This window comes from Tubulanus polymorphus, chromosome 5 (genome assembly GCF_964204645.1).
Source record: "Tubulanus polymorphus chromosome 5, tnTubPoly1.2, whole genome shotgun sequence".
Taxonomy (NCBI): Eukaryota; Metazoa; Nemertea; class Palaeonemertea; order Tubulaniformes; family Tubulanidae; genus Tubulanus; species Tubulanus polymorphus.
This window is the reverse complement of record NC_134029.1, coordinates 6,354,865-6,380,117: the sequence shown is the minus strand read 5'-3', so window position 1 is coordinate 6,380,117 and position 25,253 is coordinate 6,354,865. Positions and strand designations below refer to the sequence as shown.

At 37.4% G+C, this 25,253-nt stretch overlaps 2 protein-coding genes across 4 annotated transcripts; one reads left to right on the top strand and one right to left on the bottom strand.

Annotated features, from left to right (window-relative positions):
- Positions 1-4,944: 4,944 nt before the first annotated feature.
- On the top strand, positions 4,945-14,228 carry LOC141905043 (paramyosin-like). Its single transcript, XM_074793768.1, has 15 exons — positions 4,945-5,205; positions 8,925-8,981; positions 9,321-9,574; positions 9,733-9,811; positions 9,927-10,172; positions 10,250-10,446; positions 10,525-10,657; positions 10,746-10,962; positions 11,041-11,281; positions 11,376-11,571; positions 11,658-11,786; positions 11,859-12,230; positions 12,310-12,510; positions 12,591-12,784; positions 12,988-14,228. Exons 1-14 carry the CDS (start codon positions 5,056-5,058, stop codon positions 12,780-12,782), a joined length of 2,664 nt encoding a protein of 887 aa, XP_074649869.1. The 5' UTR covers positions 4,945-5,055; the 3' UTR covers positions 12,783-12,784; positions 12,988-14,228.
- A 732-nt stretch (positions 14,229-14,960) lies between these two features.
- Positions 14,961-23,471, bottom strand: LOC141905647 (presequence protease, mitochondrial-like). Of its 3 annotated transcripts, none has more exons than XM_074794608.1 (26): positions 23,286-23,471; positions 22,606-22,705; positions 22,369-22,475; positions 22,096-22,247; positions 21,839-21,953; positions 21,664-21,760; positions 21,192-21,352; positions 20,675-20,801; positions 20,474-20,562; positions 20,171-20,299; positions 19,748-19,861; positions 19,543-19,639; positions 19,326-19,460; positions 19,060-19,198; positions 18,726-18,839; positions 18,494-18,626; positions 17,938-18,058; positions 17,750-17,826; positions 17,380-17,545; positions 17,004-17,104; positions 16,829-16,931; positions 16,595-16,707; positions 16,360-16,485; positions 15,753-15,870; positions 15,211-15,344; positions 14,961-15,126 (listed from the first exon to the last, which is right to left on the bottom strand). In XM_074794608.1, the coding sequence occupies exons 1-26, from the start codon at positions 23,366-23,368 to the stop codon at positions 15,012-15,014; spliced, it is 3,066 nt and encodes a 1,021-aa protein (XP_074650709.1). In that variant the 5' UTR covers positions 23,369-23,471; the 3' UTR covers positions 14,961-15,011. The 3 variants fall into 3 exon arrangements, with proteins under 3 accessions (XP_074650709.1, XP_074650710.1, XP_074650711.1); XM_074794609.1 differs by having other exon boundaries at positions 22,585-22,705; positions 22,817-23,448; XM_074794610.1 differs by lacking the exons at positions 22,369-22,475; positions 23,286-23,471 and having other exon boundaries at positions 22,585-22,623.
- Between the last annotated feature and the right edge of the window lie 1,782 nt (positions 23,472-25,253).

Below are 25,253 nucleotides of genomic sequence, written 5' to 3'. Positions count from 1 at the left end.
ATATTCAATAGAACCAACTAAACAGTCAGGTTGGTTGACTAATGAAAAATCGCTAATGATCTAGGAGCTCGGTACCACCACCGGTCAAAAGCCTCCGTATATGATTCATACCTTGTATTGCCTGTAAAAATCGTCATCCAAACTAAAGTCTCGTTGGTAATTTCTTCTCATGAAATCGCGGCCAGTCTGACTCCGCACTGACGCCGGTCGTTCGGTCATCTTTCTTTCCGATTCATTTCATTTCGACTTGGTAATCCGCGCACATTTGATACGTAAATCCCTATAATCTACGGGATACTTTTGAAACAACTATATCCCAGCGCGTGTACGACAAATGAATGACGGAAAATAACCTGATGAATTTTCGACAACAGGGCGTCTACACATCATCGTGACAACCTCTCATTCAAACGCCACGAACACATGTCAAAATATAACTAAACATCGCTTGCCGGGATCTGGTGTTGTAGAATCGTCGTCTTCGATTTATCCTAACGTTTTGATTTACGTAGACGTAATTATAATCCTTGAATAATGAATGTCAATACCCGATTTACAACTGCGCGCAAACCCCATCGAAACGTATTTACAAACTGTCTTTATCGTTCAACGTTAATATGAATCTAACTATTGATAGATGGTTCTGTCGTAAGAAGGTAATAAAGATATAACATCGATATCACACCGGTCTGCTATTATTTGTGACGATGCCATTTCGATCATTGCCTTTAGTCGACTGCCAGAGGCGACTTTGACGAGATCGAAATAGATATTTTCCAATCTGTACGAAAGCGTACTGGTGACATTATTTTTTGGTTTTCGTTTTTTGGAACAATATTTTTGTATTTTACTGCGAGTTGGTCACTCGGAGTGAAGTAATTTCGATAAATGTTTTCTAACTTTTTGGATTCAAAGTAATTGATTCAACTCCGAGTTTGTAACATAGAAGAAATTATTTTTCTTCGATTTCTATTTCTATTTATCTCCGGGGTTTTCCATCGGTCATGGCTTAAAACCAGGGGATATTTTCCTAAACAGAAAAAACATTTTCCATCTATGAATGAGGACTGATTAGACTAAGACAGCTATCGATTGCATGACAATCAACAGATCGAAGATATCCATATGGTAAAGATCCCTTCCCAAAGTATCAGCCCAGTGGCGTACGGCAGGCCCTTTCGCACACGGGTAAGACAATACAAGGCAAACAGTAAACTTCAGGGCCGCCCTTTTGTTGGGCCGCCATGAAACTAGGCCTTTCCCCTTGCTGAATGAAGTACGTTCTCGTACAAGCTACCTGTTGCTTCAAAGCAGTCCTTCATCTAACATTATTACATTTTTAATGTATATTGTTTATTCATTAATTGTGTAAAGACTTTCTACGAAAATAAATCATATCACATTATATCATCAAATCTGGAAGTTTAGGGTATACGGACTTGATCCGTCCGCCGTGCCTCCAGATTTTATTTCTAATTGCCCCTCATTCTGCAGTTCATATGCCTCTCTTTCTGAAACTCGGTTTAATTTGTGTAGTATAATATCATGTTTGTAAATTTTATGTAAATTAGAAAAGTAATTTTCTTCTTAACAATTTGCAACGTCAGTTGCAGGTTACAAAAAGATTTAAAAATCACAGACAACATTTGACAGAAAGCTGATGAACGGACGACACCGGAAGCTTCGGGCTTTCGGCGTGAAAATCATGTGCCTGTATTTTAATGGCCAACTCCAGGAAATCCAAGAGTAACATCCAGGAAATGAAAGAGATTAATCATTTTGCTCTAGAGTCTCTTACTCGGGGCAAAAAATCCGAACCGGTATCTCCTAACCCATCATCGGCTAACCGCTTAAAAAGGTTTACAATTGAATTCTGAAATCCTTTTCAGATTCCCAAATAATAACTCGTCATATGACTTATTATACCACTTCAACCGAAACAAGTCAAGACCGAGTTCACTGTACGTTATAAACAACATGTTTCCTTTTGGTTTCCAAGTGGCTGTCTAATGTCAATACGTTGTTAAACCCACAGTAAGAAGAAGAAAAAAACTAAGCGATAGTTTTACGTTTCAACCGAATTCTATCAGCCATTTTCAAACTGTGGGTTCATCAACTTATCAACATTTTTCATGCTTCGTTTATTTTACCTTCGGTATCAACATATAATACGTAGATGAGCTTCCGAGCTAATTAATTTCTTAATACGGCCTTACAATTAATGAATACAGAATTAGATGATATTTGATAAGTGTGTCAACGCCAAGACTTAATAAGCTTTATCGAATGAAGCTATATTTCATCTAGATATGTCAATATGTACTGATATGCTAGCACGTATTTCTTATTATCAATAATAATTGATTTAGGGTGCATCGAAAATATTTGGATAGATTCAGTTTCATGTCATTTGCCACGGTTATATATTGTATACAAATACATTATTATGTTGCCGACAAATTCTCGTGAAAGCTCCACAGGCGATACCGCGGCGGCGTTTATTCAACTAAAAATTATTCTGAAAATAGACGTCAGGATCACATTACATGAAGCATATTACAATTCGTTTACAGTCGAATATTTTCTGCGGCTAGAAACAATTGACTCCAACTAAGATGATAATATCAGACTTTGGAAACTATGATACCTGTAGCATCAGTACTCGTCGTCTTTGCATCAGCACCGCTTTGTTCTGTAAATCGAAAACACCTGCACTCGGTGTGGGGGAATATTTAGTTTAAACAACACAGTACAGTATACGATTTATGTTACATGGACCATAAAATTAAAAAACGAGTTATGGTCTATATTAAAACTGGAATTGAGTTACAAGATGCTAGGAGAAGGGAAAAACGAAAAAGATCTATTGCGAAACTGTGGAATCTAAGTTACTCAGAGAACATGGAAAAAAATTAAAGTAGAGCTATATTTCAAAAGAATGCAAATTACCGTGGATGGTTTCTTTCAGATAGCGATGGCTACATTAGCGCTGGAAGTAGACCACATTTCATCGGCCACATTTCGGGACAATCTGAAATCACTATCCAGCAAATTATTCAGTACACTGTCATTTGATTTGACAATCTTTGAAATTCAATACTCTATCATACATAAGTTCTATATTATCATGATAAAATAATGATGATAACATTTATTTGTATACCGCTCTCCACTGCGTTTTAGCGCGGTCAACATAAAATATGTAAATCATCATATATATGATGCAAAAAATGTTGATATCTATAAACAAAAATTAAGAACCTATCATATAATGAAAATATCGTTATACGGCGATATATTCGTTTCTTCTATGAAATGCCTCGACTGTTATAAAAAACCCGCCGAGCTATGAATAAACATTTCACCAGACGTGGATGCGCAAAAAATGTTCTTTCTGATGACTTCAAACAATGATTTATGTTTCAGGAGGTATTGCTTTTAAACACGATCGCACCTATTGAGGGAAGCGTAAATCATTTTCTAATTGTAAACGACGGATTGAGTTTTCTTAACGCGGCAGCACGACGAAACGACTGTCCGCAGTCAATAATATTTCAACATTCCAGCGACCATTCAAGACGTGGCTATATTGGACATGAGTACGTGCGTCGATACATATAACACAAAGGGGTGGATTTAGGTGAAGCCCAGGGCCCCATTTTTATTTTGTTTTTATTCATTTAATTTTGTTTCAGAATCACTCTTCATGTTCCATGATCCATTTTTTCAAATCTTCTCGCTGAAGACCCCCAAACCTTCCTAAAAGGCTTCGCACCTACGGCGCAGATTCTCCATTAACCATATCGTTTGTTCGGCCTGGGAGGTTTTGAGAAATCCTATTCTAAATTCCTGGATCCGTCCCCGACACGGATAACTATAACAAGAGAATAAACAACTTAATACAATTAGGAAAAATAGTTAATTGATGAATCACATTTAAAAAACTAAGTTAAGCCTACACGCAATATGTCAATATGTTATGCTATTGACAGTTGCAAATGAAGCCATCAAAACATTTCTATGTATTCAAGCTCTTTGAGTATATATATACGTATGCATTTTTAACTGATTCATAAATATTTCCAAGTACCACGAGGAAAACAAAATGTATTGTACAATTTTGTCTTGTTTACGACCCGACCTTAAACAACTGTGCACTGCGTATTTCGTTAAAAATCCCTGATGATTTCATCTCATAATTTTTGGCGGAATAGTACAGAATAGTACACGAATAGAAGGGAAATGTGTACAAAATGTGGCTTATTCTATCATTTTCCATGTTGATCTGAGCTGCCAATATGTTTTCCGAGGCGAAACTTTTCTGGTCCAGTTACCTTTACGTACTCAGGCTCACCCGCGATATCTTCACTTATTTTCATGAATCCTAGACATAATATGAAACTTCTGATGAACTCATGTAGGAAACATGCGAAATTTTTTTTATCAAAACTTCCTTCTTTCGCTTTTATAGTTTTCAGGTGAGCTCATCTAAATGTATATACAACGCACATGTAGGTGTCTGGTGGTGAGGAATTTAGGAGACGAGCTTGATGGATAACCCCCGTATTACGCAGTTTAATACAACAGCAACGGTTGGAAAGTGTCTGTTGCATTCTTAGTAAACTGGTGGGTGTTTTCTCCCGTTATAGCCCAGTTGGAGGTGAATCCAGGGAGCGTTGATTATTTTTCAGGCCGTCTGTCAGTATAATCAGATCTATAACACATCACCTGCTTGATATACCCAGGTACATATACATATGTAAATACGTGCGTGGAAGCTCTCCGTATCTTTTGTGCTTAACATTTTTGCATACAGACATTTAAAATTAGCTTGAAGTTTGCATATGAACTGCTCCCCTCATTATTGCGGTCTAGGTCGGCTATTGATTAGCGCCTCCTAGTGTCGGTGACGTAAGGCACGAGTTGATACGCTTGGTTGAGCTGCATCGAACACCAGTCTTCCTCAGGTCGGTGGCTGCAGCGTGCGTATTAGGATCCTAAAACAGCACCTTTCGACTTTAGTGTGATTGTAACGTAACGCAATATAACATAACCATGGACACAAGCACTTCACATAGCAGCTCGTCTCGCATCATCCGTGAGGTTTCCACCAGTGGAGGTCCCGGGATCGACGATGCAGTTAAAATCACACGATCCTATCAGGTTTACCGGGGTATGTCCCCAACCACTTCAAATAGATTGGAGGTGAGTTCAGTTATAATAGATTTAAACAAATACATATGATTATACTTATGCAAAATAAGAAATGGCTTTATTAAAGTTAATTTGTGTAAATTCGTTTTAATAAGATTTAAAGAGAATCCCACAATAATAACGAAAAATGAAGTCCGAAAATGTTATTCAGAATACCTGAGGATGACTGTTAGAATATCGTCGAAACGGCGAATTAACTGCAATAGCTCAAGGAAATGTTTTCGGACTTTATTTTTCGTAATCATTGTTGTGGCATCCTCTCGATATTATCGTAACAACACGGATGTTGTGTCTACTTTATGGTGATTGTTATTAAAAGAAAAGTCGCTTTTTTCAAAAATTGAGAGCGAATTTCGGTTTTCTAATAACTCAACTTATCGTTAAATTACCCGTCAGGCTTGATCTTATAAGATTTCAATGTTTATTACATTTCGTTGCTTTAAATCAAATCACTATGCAATGAATAGGTGGTAATATATACAGCCATTTTATCTCATAATACACGTACGTCTACGCACCTACATAAAATATCAACCACCTGTATTTATTAATACCCGATTACCTGAAAATCTTGTCCTGGGTAATATGTAGATTTTGTAAAACATAAAAAAATGTAGATATAGATAAGTAGCGTAACTTTGAAATACAAGTATACTTTAAGTAGCGTTTGCGGATTTTATATTAGCTGTCAGCTGCGATGAAACTTCGCAATTCCTTATTCAATTCAATCCATTTACCACACCGCTTAAAATTGGAATTAGTTGTTTGTCACGTGTTTGTTGTGTAACTTGTCAATGTGTCTTGTTAGCCTAATAATAGGCTAGCTTCTTTTACATAAGAGATGACACTTTAATAAAGATATGTACATAACTACATAAATTATTAGGCTTAACACGCGCTAGGAGTGATCGAACTTTGGGTTATGTATAGATTATGCAATGGCAATGTTAATTGGTTTCGCCACCCTCTCGTTCAGACATACCAAGACGAGGTTTTTATTGCAGCAATCCTCCAGATTCATTCCGATGCGATGCAGTTGTGGATTTATATTTAGTATATTTCCACGTATCTTTTGCATTAGCTCCACCATTTCCAGACCGCATTACATTTATTAACAAACGAAAGCAAGAATTCTTCGTGAATTTCGTGGAGTACATTAAGGTTGGAGACGGTTGGCTGGCCTGTTTTTAAAAACACGAATCTAAAAAAACGATCCCATACGTTTATTCGATCGAAAATGTAAGTCTAAACAACATTACCATAGAAAATCATTCTACTGACGATTCCTCAAAAAAATCTTTTGAAATTAGAAAATGAATATACGATAAATGTTATAGTTTTTGCCGCCGTTTAACATAATTTGATTCGTAATGATTAAGTCTTTGGAATTTCACTAGACATTACACATTTCTCTGGCAAGCAACCATCACTCCCGCAATACCATTTCAAGAATTCAAAGATCTTTGAGGAAAGCGAAATTCGTTTCATTTATAATCTAGAAACATGATCATTTAAGATTGAATTGATAATGGTCATGATCTACGTTTCTGTAAAAAAACACTAGTTTATCAAATAGCGATCATTGACCATTCACCAACTTACATGCTTTTGTTGGGTATGAGGTGGTTAGAAATAAATATATTGTAGGTGGACTGGAAGTTGTAGTGAACGGTAGAGTTAGTTCCTCACAGGGGAAGAGTTGTACACCAGTTGATCAAGTTACCAGCATGATACACGGTTGTACTAAAATAGAAACCGTGCATAAAACATCGTTTCAACCAACCTGCACACGTTACCGCACAAACTTACCCTTCACACCAGAGATAATCGGGTATACAAATACAACTGAAACTTTCTGAATCTGTTATCGAAAGTGTGTACATGTATGTATTTTTATAATGTAAAAGCGTTCGTTCATCAACGATTTTGATCATCTGTGGTTTTTCTTTCGATGAATCAGTTTTTCTAGCAAAATCCAGTCATCGCCCAGGTAAAAGGATCAATGTTGTTTTTTTTTTAAGAATTAGTTATTCGTACTAAATCATTAACACATTCAAACTTCGAGAAATACAAATCGATAATTTTTGAAAATCTGATGGCATTTTGCATATTGTATCAATGTAATAAATTCATGTAATAAATTAGCAATTTTCAAATTGATGCCATTCGATCGAATACAACCTCTGATGTAAAATATCGATTTTTAAACAATTCATATCGATCGTATTCAGTAGAAAAAGAAAAAATAACCGTGTGCTGTACATATGATTTGGGATATACGGGAGGAACAAACACACGAAAAAACAATGTTGGCATGGCCTCCCTACTTTACCTGCCATGTTTATCTAAGATACAAAAAGACAATAAATATATTTGAAGAAAAAAAACACATTAACAGAAGAACAAAATGTTGTGCGTTGTGTAGGTGTAGTGGGGGTAGAGAAGAACATTAACTGGAGGATGAACGGTGCATGCCACGTGGAAAATTCCACGGCCTTTTATGGCCGGCTATAGACGTGTGTAGTCAGCCGCGAGCCTCCCTCAATGTGGAGGTATAAATAGAGACTTGTATTTACCTGCCAGCTTGGATAACGCATACAACATCCCGAGACTATCCTCATTTACATCTACTTCAATAAACGTCTTCGCGGCGGATGTCTGATAAAAATCTTCACTTGAGGGTTTTCATTCCGAGAATTTTTTTTCCCATTTTACACTTTTATACTTGGCCTATATTTACCCAACGTGCAAAACGAAATAGAAAAATAAAACGTTTATCATTTCGAGCATATTTGCTACATCATTTTCTGTTTTATCTTTGGGATTTAAAACACATCTAGAATACCTTAATTTTTTTTCAGATTTTACTTATTACTAAATGTGTTTTACGTTTAACTGTGCATTTTCTTTTTAAATTAATATTTAAAGGCTTAGAAGTGTTAGTTAAATAGGCAACCGGTTACATGCCTAATTGATAACGATTGAAATTGAAAAAATCCAAACAATTTTGATGAGAATTTCTTTTGAAAAGGATTTTTTAGATGAATCTCTTACAACTAATCGAAGGAATCTTTTATACAGACTCGTATTATATAATGTATTATGATTCTACAGTTACGCCTATGCTATATAACATTAGTAGAAATGAATGGTAAATATTAGTTAATTACTACAGCTGTCTGAAATATCTTCACCGTCTCTGAACTGCTAAATAACTTCTATCAACATAACTCCCTTCTTCATGAACACGAATTCGCTACTATCAATGTTTCAAGTAACCGCACTATCTTTCTAATGTACGGGGTATATTTAGAAAATTGCTGTTGTTTTCAAACCACCTTTCTCCAGCACGAGAAGGATTCGTTAAACCGCTGTATGGTTAAAACAAGCTTCTTCTATCAAGGTGATGGTGATGATGCCCCGGTTTACAAACCATCTTTCAAAAATATAAACCTCGGAATTTCTAAAACAGACAGCAACATTTGCCGAAACAAGTATTATCTAAACAATCCTCAGTTTGTCGGGATGAATTAAGTCTTTTTGAAGTTTTTCTTCCTTATACCTTTACATTCACATTCGAGGTTGGCGAAAAATAGTTTCGTAGATACTGGCGAATGTTAAATAATACGCTCCGTACCTCGCGAATAGTATCTGAACGTATCTTAAAGATTTGGTTCTATTGATTGGAATTCGTTTTACTTTGTTTTCAGATTAGGATCAAAGAGTTAGAAGATGCGCTGGAATTTGAAAGAGAAGCTAGACTCAGGGTTAGTATCTCCGTAATTCATCCAACAGAACGATACCCGCCCCAAGGAAGTTGGTGATCCGAAATTGATAATTCTATCCAATGAAAAACTACGAATAAATTCAGATTTTATAAATCAAAAATTCAAACTTATTCCAAACATTTTGTATTGCTATCCTTTATTTCATCGAAGATACGATACCATCGAAATTGGAAATCTGGGTACATGGTGCCCTTACCAACACCAATATCTAATATTTTAATAAATTATATATTCTGTCTAATGAACTCCACAGCCCCAAACAAATCTTTTATTCGAAAATGATAAAGTCATTCTAAACATCATGAATATTCATTTCAGGCGGAAAAGAACGCCAATGATTATCTCTTTCAATTTGAAACACTCCAAGAACGATTCGATGAGGCCGGAGGACTTTCGCAACAACATATTGAACTTTCCAGGAAGAGAGAAATCGAAATAACCAAACTGAGGAAAGACTTGGATGCGTCTAATGCGCAACTGGAAATGAACGAGACCAGCCTTAGAAAGCGATACCAGGCTACGATCAATGAATTATCTGAACAAGTCGAAGCTCTTCAGAGATACAAACAAAAGTACGTGGAACATGTACAAAAAGTAATCTTCATATTTCATCATTATGTCAAACTCAAAATCAGACCAGTATTCTATGGAGATTTAATTTTCTAAAATTTTCAAAAAGCTAGCATTGGTATCGGACACCTGATTTTATTTTATTGTCTTTTTCTAATAGGGGTGAAAAGGAAAAGAATACCCTCCTCATTGAAATTGATAGCATTTCCAGCCAACTGGACTCTGCTCTCAAAGGCAAGGTAAGTAACAAGTAAAAAAAAAACAAACGCGTTTTGTCACTAGGTGATGTGTGGCCATCTTATTAAGTTATCATTTTGTACCTACAATATAATGATGCATGGATTCATTGGTTAGGCTCACGCTGAGAGCAAGGCCGATGGCATGGAGGCGCAGTTGAACCGACTGAAGGCTCAGATCGATGATCTCCAACGTCAATTGAACGACTTGAACAACCTGAAGGCCCGTTTGACGCAAGAGAACTTCGAACTGCAGCACCAGGTTCAGGAACTTGATAGTAACAACACAGCTTTGGTGAAGGTCAAGTCCACTCTCCAAGCGTCTAACGAAGACCTTAAACGACAACTTGATGAAGAAATCAGGGTAATGCTTAACAGTGACAAGAAAATGATTGGAATTTGAGAAATTGAATATCATAACTTAAACCGTATATATTGTAGCTGAGAAACAACCTGCACGTACAACTGGGAGCGCTCCAGGGTGAATATGACAATCTGAGTGCCCGATATGAGGAAGAGTCAGAGGCCGCCGGAGCACTGCGCAACCAATTGAGTAAACTTAACAGCGAGTTGCAAGCCCTGAAATCCAGATATGAGAGAGAACTCATGCAAAAGAGTGAGGAACTTGAAGAGATGAGGTCAGTATTATAAATGTACTATCAAGTTGACTTAATTCGATGACATTAAAAGGTTTTTGTAAATTGTGATTTCTTCAGGCGCAAGTTGATGGCTCGTATTGCTGAATTGGAAGATACAGCAGAACAGGCTAAAGCTAAAGCCGCCAGTCTCGAGAAAATCAAAATCAAACTTACAACTGAAGTTACCCAACTCAGCTCAGAGGTTGATGCTGTAAGTTTCCTATTTCTTAAGGCGAATCATATTGTCTTTCGTACCATAGAACGTCTGCAAGAGCCTGTTTCCTTTTTTTAAATTATAGCTCAGCTCACAAAATGCTGATCTTGCCAAGCGGTTGAAGGCAGCGGAGAGTGGCATGGCTGAATGGCAGAGGAAGTATGATGAACTTCATCTCGAATTTGGAAACCTTCAGTCAGAGAACCGAAACCTGGCCGCTGAAAACCATAAGCTGAAGGTGACAGTTAACGAACTGTCTGATAAGAATACTAACTTGGAGCGTGAGAATAGAGGACTTTCGGGTAAGTCTGAATAGTTTATATGACTACATGTATATGTTCGGATGCCACATATTCATCGTATAAAACGATTTATTTCAGAGGCTCTTCGAGAAGCGAAGGATCAACTCAAGGATGCCAATAGACAATTGACTGAACTCTCCGCACTTCGCGTACAACTCGAGTCAGAACGAGACCATCTCGCTAAGGCTCTCGGTGATGCTGAAGATGCTCTAAGAGATGCTGAAGGTAAACTTCAAGCTGCCCAAGCTGCCCTTGCCCAGCTACAAACTGATATGGCCAACCGACTTAGAGAAAAGGATGAAGAATTGGAAACCATCCGGTAAGCTTTGAGTCGAATAGGTATAAACATCGCTTTATCGGAGTGGTTAGTCTATAAAAAGAATAAGCATGGAATTATTGTTTCAAACATCTAGAAAATCAAGCCAGCGGGCCTTGGATGAACTCAATCGTCAACTCGCTGATCTTGAGACCAAGTACAAGTCTGACATGAGCCGTCTCAGGAAGAAGTACGAAACCACGATCCATGAATTAGAGGTTCAAGTCGATAATCTTGGTAGAAATAATGCTGAACTTAACAAATCAATCAAGAGTCTTCAGATCAGAATTAAGGTAACCTCGATTAGTGAAATATTCATAAATCCTGCTGCCAGTAAAATTCATGTAACTTGTTAACAAACGTATATTTTGTCTTTTAGGAACTCGAAACTATGTATGAAGAAGAGAAGCATGCGCACGAAGCTGTCAAACAAGAACTTGGAGCTGCCGAGAGAAAGAGAATTGCTCTTCTTACTGAAATTGAGGACATTAGATCTCTTCTTGAAGCTGTAAGTTTTTAAACGATCAACTACAAAGTGTACATGAACTGAACAAAAGCAATTGCCATTTGAAATTTTCAGGCTGAACGAGGCCGCAAGGGGGCTGAAGCCGAATTACATGAGGCATCAAGCAGAGTTAGTGAACTTACCGTCACCATTCAACAGTTTACCAATGACAAACGCCGCATGGAAGGCGACATATCTGGCATGCAGAGTGACCTTGATGATGCTTTGAACGGCAGACGTACCGCAGAAGACCGTGCTAACCACCTGCAAAGTGAAGTAACCCGACTTATGGAAGAACTCAGACAAGAACAGGAGAACTACAAGAATGCCGATTCTTTGAGAAAGAAACTTGAAGTAGAGATCCGTGAAATAACAGTCAGACTCGAAGAAGCCGAAGCCTTCGCTATGAAGGAAGGCAAGAGAATGATCGCGAAACTCCAGATCAGAGTAAGTTCCCGCTGATCATCAAATGAAACCCTTGTGATTTGTCAGAGCTCGTTAATATAAAATTGAAATGTCATTGTAGATCCGTGACCTCGAAAATGAATTTGAACTGGAGCAACGTCGCCACCGAGATGCCCTGGCGAACGCCCGCAAATTCGAACGTCTTTACCGAGAACTTGTGACACAAAGCGAAGAAGACAGACGAGTGATCGCCGAATTACAAGATTTATTGGAGAAGACTCAACTGAAACTTAAACAATACAAGAGACAACTGGAAGAATCCGTAAGTGAACGAATTACTCGATGACAAATCTTTAAAATACGCTGCAAGGCTAATACGATTCTTTCGATTTTCATTTTTAGGAGGAAGTCACCGCTATTACATTGAACAAATACCGCAAAGCCCAACAGATGCTTGAGGAGGCTGAACACAGGGCGGACGTGGCTGAACGTAACATTACAATCAGGCACCATAAAATCACGCATGGTGGACCAGGAGCTGGACGGTCCGTATCAGTAACCCGCGAGTTCCATCGCCGATCCATTCAATCATAAAGGTATATCTGTCTTTTCTATCGTCTTAAGAATGATATATATATTGAATGAAATGCAGGGACCCGTTGTTCATAAAGTGTTAGCTAATGGTATCAAGCTTTGATCAACTGGCCCCGTTTATGCATACATGTAGTTAAATGCTTTCACAATCCATTCGTGTATATATATTCTATATTTATCGATATATGTTTTATTTATTTTCCAGTGCCTAAGATGATCAATTGTTACACTACGTGATGCCGCTCTTATGTTATTATTGAACAATGAACTATGATGACGACCCTAGACGTACGGGGTTTACAATATCTACTTACTCCAAAACAAAAAGGTCAACGTGTCACGAAAGAAATATCTAAAAAAATCGTTGCAACTTATCTTAATTTCACTCATAATTTATATTCCATTACTATTAATCTAGATTTTGTTAGAACATATTTTCTTGCAAATTGTCGATATATGAATATAAAGTGACGTCACTGTCAGGCCAGAGGAAATCAAATCTTGGTTTTTATGTTATAAGTAGTAGCTTAGGCGATGCAGATATAAAGCTTTAATGATTAATGCCTGGAAGATTTTAGTTTTCTCTGGCCTGGCTACAAATATGAAAAATACCGGTAGCGCAACTGTCGAAAAGAAGAAGGTATCGAGTCACAACGATATCCTGCCGCACCGGTATACGTTTATATATTACTACGCATCAGCGGGATCGAAATAAAACCGAGTTCGTAAAACATCAGGGAATCAACGTTGAAAATGATCATCAAAAGTCTGAGGGTAAAAGCGTTCAGCCCTCCAACGCTTCTTCGCTTAATTATTTTTCACTGAAGAAGACCCTCTCTGAACAACGACTGTGATAGTATTTGAAAAACAAAATGGTGCTCTATATATCGAAACATCTTTTACAACATCATTGACGAAAAAAAATGCAAGACTCATCATTATTGTTTTGTACCACATGAAATTGTACGAATTGCTTTTTTATGTAATGAAACAACGTGTACAGAAAAATTGTTGTATCCAACAGGATAAAATTAGTTATAGCTTACGATATTATTAAATAGTTATTATCTATGTTACAATCTAGTCTTTTATTGGAAGTTTTTCATTTTTACTTCGATATACGTGACGAATAATACGAATGAAAAATAAATATGAATATGTAGATCGATTATTAGAAAAAAGAACTACTAAAACTCTAACAACCAAAAAGTTGACTTAGGTGTAAAACATTGGCATGTTTGTATGTTTTTCATGTTGGCGGAGATATTCGATTCTAATACGGATCACTCGTACGCATCAGACGATTATTGAGTTAGCAGTCGCTTTGTTTTACGTAGTAAATTTATTTTACTCACATTTTATGTATATGTTTCTTGTCAAAAAAATGAAACGAGAACTATTATCTATTATTAACTACTATTATTACTATTAAATGCATTCTCATTGCTGTTCGTTTTTCTACATGCGTTTTGTCATATTTTCTGGTTTTGGTTTCAATATTTCTGGTTTGGATTTTGGATCGTCAGATAGTAACGACTGATAGACATCCGCTGTTCGCTTTCGGCCTAGGTATGATTCGACTCTCCTGCGATATGACCAACCACGCTCGAGACAAAACTATTACTTGAGGCGGATAATGGGCGACATAGTAACAACTTGTGGAGGACCTACGTATATTTCAATACTCATTACATGTGTACTATCCTTGGGCAGAACTAGGAAAATTGGAAGGTTGGGAACAGATGAAAATAAAAGGCATTTCTCGGATAAAGCAGCCATGTCAGTGGCCTCTATTGCGATTCCACCCTCGGTTTTAGATATTCTTTGAAGAAATACATCCAAAAGGTTGCAATTTCCGAGAGGATGAGTGTCAAATTTACAGGTTTTAACGATCCCAGTCTTGACGAAAAGAGCCACCTCAATGGGAAGGCAAGAGTTTGGTCCCGAGACCACCCGCTTAATCCACCTTGTGATAACGGAAACTATCAAAATTACCACCATGATGCTCGGATCAGAATTTTGAGGTTTAATGTTCATTCCCTCAACGAAAAAAACAACGGCTACCAACGCGGGATTCCCGACAACTGGGCACGACGACTAGATACCATCTATCCACTGTAGCTCGGTATGACATAAAATCTGCAGATACATCACATAACAAGGTGCATATGGATTATATTCAATCGTATTTTATTTTTAATCTATATCTCTAACTACATGAAAAATCGTCTACGAATATTCTTTTTCATCGTTTTTGACATTCCACGATTCGGTGCCTCTGGTTTCGCTGTTTTCTGGACCGAGTAGAGCGCAACACATGTTATCCTGCCGTTTCACCAGATACCTGAAAATTTCCAGGCAAATACAATGTACTACGTAGTGATTGTACATCAATGATGCAGTCAATAATATGCACGGTTTATTTTACCTTTCAGCGGCATCGCTTATGTCTGATTTGGTAACGCCGAGTAAAGCTTCCCGGTGGGTTTGTCTCATCTGATCAGTAACTCCAGTTTGGAACAGCGTCATACCTTTGTTTCCGGGCGCCACAGGACTGTCCAGCTGTCAAATATAACATTTTCATTTCATTTACTGACCAACTATCACTTTTAAAATTCTAAAAGAAATTCATTTTGATGACATAAAACCGTAGCGGAGGTCTACACATAGTACATGTACTGATATATTGAAAAAGAATGTTCTTTCTTTTCCTACTTCAACAAAGCTAAACTGCAGCTCAAACTTCAGGAGATTGAAAGAGTTAACCACTGGATAAATGCAGTTCTAATCATCTCCATCGATATTCCAATCATCTTGGGAGTTACTGCCTCCAGGCTTATCAATCAGACATTTCAGGACCCTGTTCCACAGTGGTTGGTTCATTTACTTCGAAATGAACTATTAATTTAGACTTCAATCCAATCGGTCCGAGTTATCAAGCGCAATGTTCCAGTCTACTAGCTCACATACCTGTTGAAATACGGATAATTTAGCCTCATCGATGTCCTGTTGCGTGTAATTGCTACCTGTAGATACCCAGCGAATCGATTCATCAAACGTTGAAAACGTTTTCATGGAATTCGGGTCCCTGAAATAAACAATGAATAGAAACTTCCATTTCAAGTATTTGCTAAGAAACAATTGACTATTTTCTACTAAAATGGTGAATCTAGTAGCCCCTGTGAGATAACTGGAACCTGGATATCTGATATGTTGTACGTACGTTAATGTCTATTGTGCAAGGAATATCCGAGACCACAAACTACCGAGTTATGTAAAGACCTGATTCATCCAACCATCGCCTTCGCAATAAACTTGTCCATTTGAAGCAATAATTACTTAAAATTAACGAGTTCGTTTCAAAGGTAACTATATACCCTTTTTCTTGCATACATACACGTGGAGGCTCTGAATGAACGTATGTTTGCGTACAGGAGGAAGGGGGGTTATATGTACGTAATAAATAAATGGTCCCAATACAAAAAGGATCTTCATCAGCTATTTTCAAACCCGTCTCTGATTTTATGTAAGGGGGTACTTTATAAATGGGCCCTATCATAGAAATATTGTCGCCTACCTATACGAGAAATAACTAATGACACCGGGATTTGCAGCTGTACACCCGCCACCGTAGGCTCCACCTTTCTCTCTGATTTCTCTATGCAAGAACTTTGAGGATATCAGACTAGACAACACTCGTAATCTGAAATGTAAATGAACATATCGGTTAAAACCTTTGATAGATGATGATAAAGTGTACATATATCACGTCACTGGGCAAAATTCCAAAAATGAATATAAGGGATTCTCACTTGGGAAAGTCTTCATGACAATATGGAACTGTGCGGAAACTCTGACTGGCATAATTTACTGCGAATGGTAATTCAATGTGAATATTCTTTATATCTGGCTCAAATATGCGTTCCTAGAAATGAACAAAAAATGTAAATAACCAAATTAAAACGAATGTTTTCTATTACGAAAACCTACACAACGCGACACCATAGGTAGGGAGTGTAAATCGAGAACGCTTTATTGATACTCGCTTGCAAAATTCTAGAAGCGTTTAAGTTTGGAAAACGATCGATGAAATCCTCCACATGAAGCACAGCACTTTCCATCCAATCGGGACTAGCATTTACAGCACATCTGAAACACAAATAACATGTCAGCAAAACCTCCGGTAAAGATATATTAAACAAATGCGGTTTTTATTGTTACCTCATTCCATCTTTATGAAGCACTAATTCAGCAATGTTTCGTAGTTTAGTAAGGATCTCTGAGTGATCAGACATTTTAGCGATATCCTTCATCAAAGTGACCTAATAATAATATCAAGACAAAAATGCACTTTTTCAGACTCAGGTCTTATTAGTTTAACAACAAAATAGTTGCCGCGTCAAAGACATTTTCCAAATCATTTTCCTTAAGTATGGGTTACCAGTAAATGAAAATGCCATTTAATCTAAAGTTGTGTTAGGAATCCTGTCATTTTTTGCCGAATTGACTGAAGGATGGACCTTTCACCATTGAATAATTTCAGCAGCGCACTTTCGACCGCAGTAGTGCGAGGGGATATCAGCGGAATTTGCCTGACCTGACTGACTCCATTCCATTGTTCATTGATATGCGAAGCGTGTGTTAGATTACCGGATGCGAGACTCATCGCAAAACGGTGTCCGCTATCGGCTAAACTATTCGCCATGTCAGCAGCAGTCATACCAATCAAAGTCACGAGTCGATTAGTATCTGACAGATCTAATCTATAAATACAAATCAATATTCAAACAATTGCAGCAAAAATTGCTGCTCGTGAAGTCATTAATGCTGATTGTGTACTATCTAATAATTAATCAGTATGATGATGGCATATGAGATTTCGATTTTGAGATGAGAATCTGGCTGCAACCATCAGCCACACTTGAGGTAAATATCTTGAGCAGTTGTAGCAATCGTACGACACAAACCTGTGAAAGATTTTCAATAGCAGATCTAACATATCAGACGTATTTCTATTCAAGCAATATGACGAAAATATGATGCCCTGAAATCAGAAAATCAAATTTCATCTAAATATTAATGGTTTATTACACTTATTAATTAATAGAGTGATTTAACTACTTGTACGTTCCGAATAAGAAGATCTTTAAAATACCTCTTCGAACTGTTGTATATTGCTGTGGTTTTGGCAGATATGCGGTTGAGCCGCAATTCCGCCGGTTTTTGATTCAATCTCCTGAGACAACTCTTTAAAATCGTAATCGTCGGCTCCCATCCTTGAAAATCGAAATCATATCTCAACACAGGACGATTTTCAAATGTACAGATTTATGCAGCTGCCAATCAGTCAACTATATTCACCCCTCGACCCCATAAAGACCAGGGGCCAGTTGCTCAAAAGATGGTTTAAGATAACCGGCGGATAAAATACGATAGTACAATGAACTTTTAATTGTCACTATGTCAACGATCAACTTTTGAGCAAGTGGTACTTTCATTTGAATATTACCTTTTCTTTTAACGCAAACCCAAAGACTCCACCTATGTAAAGATGATTGTCTGATGATGAGGGGACCGTATTACAGATCACAATGGATGTATAAGGTGATGATTCCGTTTAATAATTTTCACTAGTCCCCTCTCCATCGCTAAACACTTCCCACAACAGTAGACTACTGTAGCCGATGCTAATGGCATTCTGTGTATTTTACCTGGTCACTATATTACAGAATAATGGAATATATGGCTGAAGATGTTGAGGAACTATTGACGTGTCACACAAAACTCTTATGTACGTCACGCCATTAGTCGTCTGTTCACTGGTTTGTAAAGGAACTTGATTATCTAAAGAAATCAATCAAAATATGTTACGATAAAAGCATGGATTCAATACTAAAACGATATCTAAAATGAAGAAATTGGTGATGAAGGATTTCTACTTACAGATTCTGGATTCCACCAGTTCAGGTAAAACACGGCGATCGATATCCGAAACTTTAATACAGGGCAAGCACGACAAGTCTTCTTTCATATTCTGCAATTCTGCCAGCTCCAGACCTAGGATTGAAATAACGATAAAAACTAAGCAATCGAACTGCAAGGAGGGTCATTGATATCAATGACTGAGGGGTCTATTCTTTCACTAAGGATCAGCAGAATATCATTTACCAGGCAATGTTAATGTAAGAAAAAATCCCCGATATACTGATCAGATAAGCTATGTCATAGTTAAGTCTGTATCTGCAGCATTTAACAGATTTTCCTGTGTTTTTCCCACCTTTTTTATGAATCTCAATTTTTTCATCATCTGTTAAAGTTGACACTTTCGATTTTAAGAGTTCCTCTTCTTTCTTTTTCAATGTGGCTTCGTAATTTTCGTCCGGCACCATCGTAAGCTCTAACACATGTTGATTTTGCTGAAAATCAGTCAAAAATAACAATATACCGGTACTGTCCGGTCAGAACATTATCAGAAAAATCACAAAGATATAGCTTTAGATAATTAAAAAATCTGCAGACCTTCAGTCACAGCGAAATTGTTACCTGAAAGTACTGTTCGACTTTTTCTTGTAAATATTTTGGATTCTGAGCCAATTCTTTTTTGAATCGTTCGACATTTTGATTAATCTGCAGAGCTTCTAGGGGACATCCATCGTGGTTCCGTAGCGTTGCTAAATTCTTAAATACATCAACATATCCACTGAATAAGATAACGATGATTTTAATATTTGGAAGAAATTCTCTAACTCTGGTAACTTACGATGCATAAATCCAAACCGAATCGAGTCGTTTGATGTTTTAAACCTAATTCTATCTTGTGTAAGACGGCGTCAATTCGCCATGCATCAAAGCCAGATCTACATGAAGATATTCAAAAATCATGATTTCTCAGTTCATTTCTTTTATAGCGTAATTGTGGACTGTTCATCTGATCAATCTATACGCCGCAAATGTCAAATACTTACTGGACGACTTTGTCAATAGTATTATGGATGATGTCACGAACTTCAGGAATACTATCCGATCTTATCCCTTGTAAACCAATTGAAAATGAGCTTTCCTTCTTATGACTATCATATCTATGTACAATAAAGATAATGGTGTTTTACCAGTATTAATTTTCCGTTATAAATCATTTAATCACCATTACTTTTCTGACCCAATTATTGACCCTACATATCATTACTACATGTATTATCATTTTACTTATCATTTTTATCTCTTTCATTTATTTTATGTAGCTTTTTATATAGCATTTGTATGGGATAATTCTCACTGGATTTTGTCTTTCTGCTGTTATATTACTAGATTATCAAAACACATTGCAGTAAGATTTTCTGTTAAGTCTTCTCTTGAAGGTAGAAATATAGAAGAACGACAACACTTACCCAACGACTGGTGCATAATCAGAACCGATGTTTGCTTCTAACAGAGACTGATAAAACGGAGCAGTTTCTCCATCGACTAACAATGAAGCGACTACGCCAGCAACAAATCCTTCATATGAATCAGTTACACTGAAATACAACAAATACTGAACCATAATAGATAATTATACTATTACAATATCCAAATGGATTTCATTTACGGAATAGAAAAGGTATCATCAAATGTATGATTCAGATAAAAACTCATATCCTTAGTATCAACTTATGAGGTTCCCCATATCTATTCTAAGTGATTAAACTTACTCATTGAGAAGCCACGTGATGGCCAATGATGTTTGTTTGCTAGAATCTGGTACCATAGGGTCAGGACGACAAGTTATCTGCTTTTGAACCTGGATAGATAATAATCCCCCTAATGAATCAAAAATTTACTAGGACAACAATTTTTGTCAATACGGTATGTGACTGTAGACGTGGGATTTGATGAAATATTTCAAACTATACCGGCTGTGACCATCTAGGCTCTGATGGAACTTTAGTGTCGACGTCGATTTTTTCGAAATGACGTAAAACTTGTTCGTTAATCTGTTCTAAATGCTCTTCTAAACTGAAGTTTCCATAAGTATAAAATCTGCAAGAACGAAAACAATATTTGATTAACAACTAAGTCTAGAATTCAAGTAAAGTTAGTTTTCAAACATTGAAAATACACAATTTCTGAGAAAACTCACCAGAGCGTTTTTTTTCGGCTAAATCTATAGATCTTCGTTCATGTACTATGCATGCATGTGGATTTGTAATAAATTGTCCCAAACATGGGGTAACTGGTATTGACTCCAACAAAGATGCATGGATTTGGATCAAAGGCACTGGTGAGTCTTTTTTTAATAAATTGTGTATTCAACATTTGAAATCTTAATTGATTGAGAGCACAGATGAACTTATTTCAAGCCAATTTCATCGTCGTGGTTTCCGAGCAGCATCAGGTAGGACAGTCACTGCCGATTCAACTTTGACTTACTGAGAATTGCTTGGATGGTAATAACGGCTGTGAAAATCTTTCAACTGCTGCCACGTTAAATCCGGAATATGAACCGGATCGCCTCCAGATACTACGCCATACGTGTGACTAGGCAGTAAATGATTTTGAACAGCTTCGGCGAATAAATTCTGCGGATTTGACTGAAAAAATAAAACGAATACATGCTTGACATTTAGTTATTGTGGATACCAACGGATCCTGTGATCGAGCCACAGCAAACCCTTGCGGTAAGGATTGAACATCGGAAAATTTGATATGCTTGTCATAGGATGGGTACCGTATGGAGGTCATTCATTCATTACGCACGCATTAGGGGAGGGGGGTCAGTGCAATTGCTTGCTGTAAAGCTTAACAATTTCAAATTTTATGCATATGTAATAAATGAATGATACCTATGTATGCTTTAAACTTTGGGGCTTTATTCATAATATTCGCAACTAAATTTACTTACAAATACACCTTTCATTTCATTGAAAACGACTCCTTTGAAAATTATGGGCGATTTCGGGTCGCTCAATTCGCTTTGTTCTAGTCGCCAACCCTCTTGCCTGCAAGGATTAAAACAACACAAAGATGTGAAAATGTGGCAACCTCCTCAGAATCTGCTTATATATCGAAGCACGTACAGAAAATCGGTTTCATTCAGTCTCGGAAAAAAAGCAGCGTCGAGATAAATTCCGAGCAAGTTTTTGAAATCCTGTTGATTTTGACTTGAAAACGGGTACATAGTCCAGTCGCTAGCTGTCACAAAAATAAAACATACCAGACAATGAAAATAACGCCGCCAGGATTAAGTAAGAAGTTTTTTTCTTCAAAATTTCACGGTAATAAATCTTCCATCACATGGAATCAACGGAAGAAATTTTGAATGTAGTCTACAAACCTGTAAACGCATTCATGAATGTTGATAATGATCGATTGAGCATTTTGAAGAAGGGATCCCGGATCGGATATTTACGCGAGCCACACAATGCTGTGTGCTCCAGTATATGGGGTACCCCAGTACTATCCAACGGTGGAGTTCTGAATGCAACGCTGAAATTCATATCACAAACTCATATATTACATGAAATTCTAATTCTGAGCGATGCCATCAGATTCCAATCCCTGCCGACGGAGGATGGGTTTACTGTAGTTAGCCTAGGGAATGTTATACCTAAAAACATTATTAGGATCATCCCGAGCAACATGTAAGTGTTGAGCCCCAGTTTCATTGTGGTGTAATTTGATTGCAATTAATCCTAATTCAGTCACTTCTGTTACCTGCAAAGACACAAAATCTGGTTAACTAGCTAGCTATTCATCGTTCAGTGTCCAATCCTCTTAAGCAGATGAATCCTGGCCAGTTAAGCAATGTCTACCGCCATTTTACCTATAATTTTAAATAGCTTACATCTTCAACAGTATAAGGACCTATTTGCGTTCCTGATTTGTACTTGATGGCTTCAACAAGGCACGGAGCAGTGCTGGCATATCGATAGTGTGCAACACCACTGAAATTAAGAATCAATGGTGGATGATTTAAGCGTCCCCAGACCTTCCTGTTGATAATATGACATGCTTCTACTTTCAATCCACATTGTAGTGGGTAAAGTGCAACTAGCCTAGCATCAACAGCTGGGGCGATCTGCAATCTGTTGATATGAGGTGCGGTTTACGGTATCAGCATTAACATTTGGTTTGTTTTTGCGGAGCGATGCCTCAAATTCCTCAGTTCTGATACCAGAGCAGGCGATATCATCTGACAGTATAATGTACGGTTTATTGAGACTGCACAGTATCACTAGTCACATGACGACCAAATTAAGGAGTGCGTTCAAAAAATTAAGAATATTAGATAAATTAAAATATCCATAAGAGCGACACGTCACACAAAAATAAATGGACATTGATTTATGGACATATGGACAAATGGACATATTGATTTATGATTTATGAAAATTTTATGCATTTCACTGAATAACGCTACAAGATAGTGCACAAAAATGCAATACATCTTTTTCTAGTTGCGTAATACTATACTACTGGATCAATAAATATTAATTGAATTTGCCGGGTGGGATTTCCTCGTACCGTAATCTTGGTTTTTGTTTGATTCTAATAAGAAGATTTGATAACGATTTTGATACACCGCAGGCTTTTGTGCATAGTGCCATTACAAATAAATTAGGCTCCTAGATTTTATTCTAAATCCTTTATGCGGAGTTTAAAAGCGAAAATAGCTTAAATTCAATTCAATAACTTTAGGTTAGCATTAGATGCAATTCGCCATGGTCGTGACAGTCAGAATAATAAAACACGTAACCGGCCTTGAATATATAAAACACGGACTCCGGATTAACAAAAAAAATATTCATTATTTTTACTTCAACTCGCATCGGCGCGTTTTATAGCGTCAGACTAAAATGATTCACCATTGCGGACTCCGGAATAACAAAAAAATATTCATTATTTTTACTTCAACTCGCATCGGCGCGTTTTATAGTGTCAGACTAAAATGATTCACCATTGCAAATTTGAGTTTACCATCACTGACCAATTCAACTTCTCGAACATGAGAATATATTTTACATGAACATATTTTATTATTATGATTGATTGATTCACTTATTTCTAGCAAAATGTCTGATAGTCATCTAATTAATTGGGCTAACATTCCACATTTCCTATGAGGGATGCTTTTCCCGTGCTCAGTCTTCGAGGCTTTTGCCGGGCCTGCATGTGCCGTCGAGGAAACCCGCGTTCCAAAAGCATAATTGCGGCCAGAATGGTTAACGAGGGACCGGAACTGGATAAGCCGTACGTGGCAACTCTCGTGAAATGTCTTTTTTCTTTTTTTGAAACCCAACGGCGCTAAATTATGTTCCACGACCCAACACCCATGCCTCTGTCCGCCTGGTCTGCTGCCTTGATGTCCTTATCAAGCGGCACGGCCGCGACAGCCTTGTGGCCGACTCTAATCTAAAGAAATTGCATCGAACCCCCGAATTTAGACCCCAGCTATCGGGTTCAAGGCTCTCGAGCGTACCCACGACTCCACGAAAAAACTAAAAGCCAAACCATTTATGGATATATCATTCATATTTATTCGGTTAAATAACGGATAAAGCTAACACCAAACTTATTTTCTAATTGATTCCCGTTAGTTTCCAGTCTAAGGCCGCGTGCATATCCACGGCTGAAAAGAGATCAAAATCCTACTTTGGTCATTCAGTTATGATAAATGCATATATAATATAAATATAATAATAGACGATATATCCCCGAACTCAATCCAGTTTCCTTACCGAATTGTTAAACTACGTCGCTACATTGATTACGTATAAACATGTGTTTAGCCCCTTCTTTTTGAAAATCTAGATCCCTTTCCCTTCTTCCCGGCAGCAGTAGCAGCAGTAGCATCAGCAGCACCTGGACCTCTCTTTTTAAGTGCAGCTTTCGCTCGTTTAATAAACTTTGAGCCTTTGCCACCTAACTTAGAACCTTTGCCACCTTTAATTCGTTTCATCACCTTCGCACCGATTTGTTTTACGTGCTCTTTCATTTCCTTTTTCAATTCTTCGCCTGTAATTAAAATCGTTAATATTATCAACTGCGGTTACTATAGTCTAATTAAGTACTAACTAATCAAGTTAAGTATCTTAATATCAATCTTATTCACAAATGTCACACGCGTCGTGCATTGTCCGTCAATGGCAGCCAACCGTGACGTCTTACTTCAGTCACCGCCAGGTTGCGCTTGCCGACTGACGCGCAGTGACGTCCGGTGAATAAGGTCTTCTGCACCTGCTGGTTCAAACTCGCGAAAAAGTCTAAGCTTAAATCGGTTATGGCTGAATTGGTGTCCTCATTGAAAACACGAAGTAACCGATAGCAATTACGCCAAAACTTTGTGTCACTCTTTTGAAATTGATCGCATGGTTGCCACAGTAATGTGAATTCAAAATTCCGAAGTTTTTCCCAAGTATTTCGTGGGTGATTTTCCCAAATGGAAATCAACACATATTGTCATGCTACAGTCAACATTTCAGCGGTGACTGG